Source organism: Sipha flava, unplaced genomic scaffold (assembly GCF_003268045.1).
Source record: "Sipha flava isolate LNK unplaced genomic scaffold, YSA_version1 109_pilon_pilon, whole genome shotgun sequence".
NCBI lineage: Eukaryota > Metazoa > Arthropoda > Insecta > Hemiptera > Aphididae > Sipha > Sipha flava.
The window spans coordinates 370,915-379,265 of record NW_020271726.1 but is presented as its reverse complement, the minus strand read 5'-3'; the positions used below and the strand labels follow the sequence as shown (position 1 = coordinate 379,265).

The 8,351-nt window shown below is 30.6% G+C and overlaps 2 protein-coding genes across 2 annotated transcripts; both read right to left on the bottom strand.

The window, feature by feature from the left end:
- Positions 1 to 1,018: 1,018 nt before the first annotated feature.
- Positions 1,019 to 8,351, bottom strand: LOC112687512 (putative ATP synthase subunit f, mitochondrial). Its single transcript, XM_025560255.1, has 4 exons — positions 8,281 to 8,351; positions 6,175 to 6,276; positions 2,165 to 2,488; positions 1,019 to 1,326 (listed from the first exon to the last, which is right to left on the bottom strand). The coding sequence occupies exons 3-4, from the start codon at positions 2,276 to 2,278 to the stop codon at positions 1,117 to 1,119; spliced, it is 324 nt and encodes a 107-aa protein (XP_025416040.1). The 5' UTR covers positions 2,279 to 2,488; positions 6,175 to 6,276; positions 8,281 to 8,351; the 3' UTR covers positions 1,019 to 1,116.
- LOC112686906 (general transcription factor II-I repeat domain-containing protein 2B-like) lies at positions 6,815 to 7,447 on the bottom strand. Its single transcript, XM_025559392.1, has one exon. It carries the CDS (start codon positions 7,445 to 7,447, stop codon positions 6,815 to 6,817), a length of 633 nt encoding a protein of 210 aa, XP_025415177.1.

Genomic DNA, 8,351 nt, shown 5'->3' with positions numbered 1-8,351 from the left:
ATATGGTGTATAAGAAGGAAGCAATATTACTGTCTCGAAGGACACCAGCAAATATAGGATATTGTTTTGAATGATGTAAGTTATAGCGGACATTAGAAGAGTGGTTGGCAAGATAGGATTTAAGTATTAGGTATAAATGGGCTGGAAAAATATTTTTTAGTCTGAAGAGGAGACCATCATGCCACATGGTATAAAACGCTTTCGCGACGTCTAAAAAGACACTAGCGTTATATTTTTTGGTTTCGAGTACTGCGGAGATAGTATCCACAACCCTGTGAAGTTGATAAGTTGTGGCGTGATGAGCACAAAAACCAAACTGGAAGTTTGGAATGGTATTTTTTGATTTGGCTATGGTGGTGATTCGTTTGAGAATGATTTGTTCAAGAAATTTACCCAGGACTGGTAATTAGCTGATAGCCCTGTACGAGGAGAGGATTTCTGAAAGCTTTCCAGGTTTAAGTACTGTAATAATAACAGATGTTTTCCAGGTGGTTGGGAAATAAGATAACCGAAGAGCTGCATTATATATATGAGTAAAATAAACGATCGATTTCAAAGGTAGATTTTTGACGACTTTGTTAGAGATGAGGTCATGACCTGGGGATTTGTTGTTTGCCAGTTTTTTTACAATATCCACTATTTCCGCTGGATAGATGATTTAACTTATATATTTATTTTTATTGTATAGTAAAGCGATCGGTATATTAATAATAAGAGTTTGCAACATAAAATTTCGTATATAGCTTCTGAGTTATCTGAAATAAATTTATAGCTCATATAGGTATTTCTAGAATTTCTCTAAAAAAAAAAATAATTGAAATACTACTAGATTTGAGCTTTGGTTAAGACTAAGGACCAGAAGTTATAGAAATTACATACTATTTTCTATTTCTTCTATTTATACTATTTATAGCTAGGTGAACAAAATAATGAGTTCTATCACGTAGTGAGTTTATATTTGTGGTTTTTTTTGCATATTTTACTAGTTTCTTTTGAAAAAGTATATTATTGGTTTTTGTGCGTATACAAATATTTTTAATATTTTTATAACACATGCGGTTGTGAAATTATTTTAACTTATTATATAAACACAGTAGTTCGATTATTAGTCGACTATTAGTGATGTTTGTAATTACGCCCACGGATTATTTTTCCATAGTTAATAGTGTAGAAAAACAACATCGATCCAGTAATAATGTGGATTAGTGGAGCAACCGTAGCACGTTTTGGTTGGACATATGTGTGGGACCATCGCCAGTAAGCACGAGAAAATAATCCAGCAAATGCTGATGGTGACTTATTACGACGTCCAATCCATTGAGTCATCTAAAACCAGCGAAAGCATTGAATAAAATAAAATATTATAGTTTTCAAGTGCTAAGTAAATTATAATTATGCAAACATCAAAATGGTTACTCGATTATTATTTTATTTATTTTTGTTTCATAGTAGTGAAAAGTAAATTAACTGAGTATGAAAATGAAATAAACACCAACACTTCTATAAAAAGTTTTAAGGTTTATTTACATACAACTGTTAATGATTATGTGTAAATAAATGTCTACAAATTTCATGTTAATTAATGATAATAATGGTATCAAAGGAATTAATAAAAATATTAAGGAAATTAATAGGCTTAGTAATAGTAGCAAAGTTAAATTTATCTATACTTTTATCAAAAAATTAAACTCTTTCAAGATTTGTTATTGTTTATTATATACTCGGTAAAATATTGTACAATTTAAACAAATACAAATATAATGAGAACTGAAAAAATATTTTCTAAGTGAAGGACACATACAGATGGATTTTTATAGTGCAAATTAAATCTATAAATCCATTTTTATCTTCAAAACTACACACAGTTTAACAATACCAAAGAGCAAATATTAAATAGGTAATTCACTTATTTTAAGAAATGTTATTTCTTGTTTTGCTAGAAACCTAATAAAAATTTTCAGATTTTTCCTAATCGTATTATACATTTTAAAAGCTGTGAGTGTGACAACCATACAACCTAAGAGGCGCAGTGCTTCAGGATGAAAAAGCCTCGGTACGGCTCTCCGGAATGGCAAGGACAATGCGTATAATAGTAAGAAGGGGAACGCGTTGTAGGCATTCACGTTTTTCACGTATAACGCAATAATGTTAAAATAGTAGTTACCTCGCCGAGTTTCACTTGCGAGAATGGCGTATCCGGCGTTCCGTAGAAACGGGCCGGATCGTAGGGCCCGTGCACTTTAGGGTTGTATTTAGCGGGATAATCACCGATGGCCATCTCGAGAAGCGTTCAGTCGTGCGGTTGAATGATAGATTGAAAACCAAGAAAGTGAACCAGCGATGAAGTGTAATCAATGAATCAGCCTGTCTGACCAGTGTGCCAACGCGAACACGTCGAATAAACAGTATTCCTTGCACGTTTTACTGTTCAAATACGGCTGCCGCAGCACAATCAAATTATTGAAACTTGATAAATACTATAACAAAACTGTTGAATATTCTTGATTATCATTTATCTGTTTATCCATAAAACCTTATTTACCAATATAATATGATGCTTATGTTTGTCAAATAATTAAACGTAAACAAAATACTATAATATTTAAAGCACGTAATAAAACACCGATTGTTATTATGTTTTATGGAATATGAAATATAAGTATCTATAGAAATATATACCTATACTATACATAGTTGCCATGATGAGAATTGATTTTATACCATCCATCTTAATTACTTAATAATGGTTTAATGTTAATATTTACTTAATATACATTTAAATTATTCAATTTTTATTTCAATTCCTTATAAAATTGAATCGAGTCCTAACATATCTTATTTTACTATCTTGTTAATTTTCGTTATCATTTTCATTTTCTCATTTTATATCTACGTTCTGATAACGTCCATGTCACCGGCCGGGGGGGGGGGGGGGCCCCACGAAAACTTTAAAAAAATTTTATTCAAATATTTTATACGTAATTTGTATGAATTTATACGACAGTTTTCAAAATTTGTAAGACGTTGTTATTTGACTTATATCAAAAATACTGAAGAGGGGCCAGAGACATATGTCTCCGGCCCCCTAACATAAATAAATTAGTATTATTTTTTTGAATTTAGTAAAACTCAAGAACTTAATTTGTATGAATTTGTACAACCATTTCCGGAATTTTTACTTCACCCCCTCTCCTGAAATATGCGAAAAACCCTGTTTCCCATGTCCCCCTCCCCAAATTTGAAATCTAAACTTTTTCTTCCGCAAACCTTTTACACATAATTTTTATGAATTTGTACGACCGTTTTTAGAATTTGTACGCCACCCCTTCTCCTGTAATATGAGAAAAACCCTTTTTCCCGTGTCCCCCGCCCCCTAAATTTGAAATCTAAACTTTTTCTTCCACAAATCTTTTACATATAATTTGTATGAATTTGTACGACCGTTTCCGGAATTTGTACGGCATCTATTTACCCGAAAAACTCAATTTTCTATGTGCGGTGCGGGGGAAACGTTTCTCCAGCCTCGCCGACTTGGAAAAATAATTTTTCCAAAAATGTTCTACATCAATATTTAATATATGATATACATGCATTTGTATGACCGTTTCTAGATTTTGTACGCCATCTCCTCTTCTGTTATATACGAAAAACCCTTTTTCCTGTGTTCTCCGTTCCCCTAACTTTTAAACTTAAACTTTTTATTCCACAAACCTTTTACACATAATTTGTATACATTTTATAATACAGGGAACTTAAATAAAATTAATTTCAAATATTTTTTCGTTATCGGTTTTATTAATTTTGTTATTATTAATTTAAAAGAATTTTACATAATATTTATGAAAAAAAAAAAAAAAGTTATCCTTGGTACATGCAATATATAGCTTTTATATTATTACAATTAAATGTTCTAATAATGTACTTTAACCTTTTTTATTTTCAGAATAAAAAGAGCTAACTTTTAATGATAAAATATACACTTTAAGTATAATCATTTAAAAGTAATTATATTAAAATCATAAATAAAACAAAGACTTATATAGTGTACAACAACACTTCACATGAAACCACCATATTTTCTTTAATATCTTTTGGTTTTTTTTAGGTCATCATACAGTTCCCAATTACGTTCTTCTCTTTTACAATAGGCAGAATAATGACCAATTGAATTTCTGGGCTGGCTTTTTCCTTTATGATAATTTAAAACCCCTCTGCAATATCACTGCAAAGGTTTTAAGACGGAAATCTTCAATAATTAATAATTATGTAATTGAGTAAAAAACATATATTCAAAAATTAATTTATTATGTATCTCCAAATTCTATAAACTACTTTGTGTAAATATAAATTTAAGGATATTCATAAAATAATGTAAGAATACCTGGGTCTGTCAATTGAAAACACTTTTAATCAATTATATATATTATTATATCTTTTAATTAAATATAACTATTTATTTTATTATATATTTAACGTTTTTCTGTCAATTTTTAAAATATACTACTATATGTAAGGCAATTATTTCATATTAATATTTATATAAAACAAATAAATCAAATCATGAACGAAACGATCAGCTTTGTGATTAATAATAAAATGGTGTTAAACAGAGTAGTTTGTTATGAGTAAATTTGACTCACAATACTAAAATTCTAAATAGATAATTAATTCAAATTAAAAATATACATAATTATTAAAAGTCAAAGTAAACTATTCACTTACTTTTTTCGCCATTATCTTCAGTAATTATTCTGTCTTTAAAATGAAGAACAGCATCTATAACTAAATCAGGATAAACTGCTGGCTTTCGTCCTTTCACCTTAGAATTTAGCGATAATATTTTTACCAAACAAAATTTGAGAATAAATATAAAAACATAGTTAATTTAGATTTCAAAAACGAAAACGCAGGAAATAAGAAATTCAATAAACGTCAGAACAGTTTGTTGAAGAGTAAAACATTACAAGTCACAATGCCTAATATTAGTCTAAATAATGCACCAAAAAATAGAATAAAAACACAGAATATTCTGTGATATAATTTTGTATATTTTCCAATTAAATTTTATGATTAAACATTGGCTTATTTAATCTTAGTATAAAAAACAGAAAATGTTAAGGTACATTATTAGAACATTTAATTGTAATAATATTTAAGCTATATATTGTATGAACCAAGGATAATTTTTTTTTTTCATAAATATTGTGTAAAATTCTTTTAAATTAATAATAACAAAAGTAATGAAACCGATAACGAAAGAATATTTGAAATTAATTTTATTTAAGTTCCTTGTATTATGAAATTCATACAAATTATGTGTAAAATGTTTGTGGAAGAAAAAGATTAGATTTCAAATTTAGGAGGATGGGGGACACGGGAAAAAAGCTTTTTCACATATTACAGGAGAAGGGGTGGCGTACAAATTCTAAAAATGGTTTTACAAATTCATACAAATTATGAGTAAAAGGTTTGCGGAAGAAAAAGTTTAGATTTCAAATTTGGGGGGGGGGACACGGAAAACAGTGTTTTTCGCATATTTCAGGAGAGGGAGTGAAGTAAAAATTCCGGAAATGGTCGTACAAATTCATATAAATTGTGTTCTTGAGTTATACTAAATTCAAAAAAATAATACTAATTTATTTATGTGAGGGGGGCCGGAGACATATGTCTCTGGCCCCTCTTCAGTATTTTTGACATAAGTCAAATAACAACGTCGTACAAATTCTGAAAACTGTCGTATAAATTCATACAAATTACGTACAAAATATTTGAATAAAATTTTTTTAAAGTTTTCGTGGTAGGGGCTGGTGACATGGACGTCGTTCTGATAACTCTCCTTCGAACGTACCCACGGAAACATCAAGACTGTGCAATATACTATTTGAGAAAAAGTATGTTAAACTTTATTAATTATTATGTTTGTATTATGTATTAACAGACAAGACGTTAAGGGTGAGTTCATAAGGGGGCTGCCTTCCCCCTAAGAAAAATCAGTGGCCCTGAACTGGCCCCCTTGATTTTGATTTTTAAATATTATGGTGTTTAGTTATCCCAAACCAGCTAAATCCTGAATGTATGTACCGTATGGGCGATTGTAAGCTCCGCTAGAATATCAGGTAAGATAAAAATATAATAAAAGGTCTAGTGAAAACTTCGCCAGTTTTTTTTTCTTACCTGTAATGCAGGGGTCCTCACTAGGATTTCTGAGAGAGCCAAATAGTTCATATCAAATTTCCCTTAGGGCCGCAGGCACAAATTGTACAGTTTAGTCAGGGCCTAAACTTAAACGGTATAGGTTAATTACAAAATTTATTTCTCTTATTGTTATAATACACTATGAAGTGGTGTTAAATAACTTACAAACAATATAATTATAACATAAGTTTATTATATCAAAAAAATAAACATTTTGCATATAAAAAAGTAGGGAAACGTCTTTTACTTAATTTTATGACTTGGGCTACTTGAATTTATTTACTTGTTGAAGTCGAATGGCGAAATCTTTCACAACTCTCTAATATGGCATCTATGTTGGCAGGTTGAGAAAAAACTGAAATTCTCAAAATGTTGTCAACGTTCTCACTTATTAACCTGGATCTGTACTTGTTTTTTATGAACTTCAGCTTACTGAATGTAGATTAACAGACATACGTAGATGCAAAAACACACAAAATCTTCTGAGCACAGTCAATTAAGTTAGGAAATTTGTCCTTATCAACTGTTTTCCAGAACTCGCAGTGAGCTTTATTATTCTTTTTTTCTTCAAAAACACTTTTGAGCTCCGTATCATGCTGAAGATCAATTAACTCATTTTTCAAATCCCTAGCTTTGTATCCAAAGAATGATCAGAAAGATGAGCTATATTTGCTGTTGTAATTAACCATGGATTTTCCACCAAGCGAAATGGTTCTTGATACTTCCTGAAGTCACTAAACCTCAAAGACATTTCGTTCTTTAGATCTGTTAACAGCTTTATTAAATCAGTAACATCTTGACTTTCATCTGGATTTTCATCAAACAAAGTCTTAACAGAAGGAAAGCTAGAATAATCACTGTTTGACAATTCTTCGATATATATATTGAGTTTTTGTTCCTGTGAAAACACAATACTAATCATTTTCGTTACAATTTTATTGTAGTGTCCTTGCAATCGAGTCAGTGTTTTATTCATAATGCCCATTATATCAGTGAGAAGCGCTACTTTGAACCACCAACTAAAATCATAAACATCAGGATACTCTTTTTCCTTTGTAGCTAAAAACAGAGTAATCTCATGACGAATATTGAAGAAACGTTCCAAAACTTTACCCTTACTCAGCCATCTTACTTCTATATGGTAAAGCACGTCCCCGTATTGTGATATAAGTTCTTTCAAAAACTCTTGGAACGTTCTGCGGTTCAGTTCATTTGAACTTATAAAATTCACGATCTTTACAATTTGTTTCATAACTTAGTTGAAATTTTCACCAAATTTAATAGCTAAGCTTTCTTGATGAATAATACAATGAAAGCTTAGTAAATTATCGTTTTCCAAATGTTTTTTCAACAACTGAACGAACCCTATATTCCGGCCTAACATTGATGGGCAACCATCAGTACACATAGAAAAAACCTTTTTCAAATCAATGCTACGCTCGTTAAAAAAACTTACTATTGTGTTCAAATAATCAACACCTCGAGTTTGTCCAGTTATGGGAATCATGCCCAAAAAATGTTCTTTAACAACACAATCCTTGCATACATATTTAACGAACAATAGTAATTAGGAAATTGACGTTATGTCAGTGGATGAGTTGAGTGCAAGACTAAAACATTCGCTTTGCTGAAGTTCATCGGTAATGTTAAGTGCAATATTTGCTGCTAAGTCTTGTGACCGTCTCATGCAAATTGAGTCAGACAGCTGAAGTTTAGAAACTTCATCTAATATTTGCTTACTATTAGGTAAGTGTGAAAACAAAGTTTTACAAACGGTGACAACACACTCTTTTACAATTTCTGCATCAGAAAACGGCTTCATCTTTTGTGCTAAAATTTCTGTTACTTGGTAGGATGCTTTTGTAGTAAGCTCATTCTTGTTCATTGCATTTAAAAGGGTACTACGTTCACAAGCAAAGGAATTTTTCAATGGTTGCAATTTTTCCTCTCGGATTTTAGATTTTTTCGGGAATTTTTCTTCAAACTGCGAATGAATTGAAATGTAGTGTCTGTTCAAATTATAACGTTTGTTTCTATGTAGCATTTCACGAGATATCAAACATAGGGCAGTTCCTTCTTTCTTACCTTTTGTAAAAAAAAAAATCTCCCTCCCACTCAGCTTGAAATGCACGGTTTTCATCCTCAAGTTTTCGTTT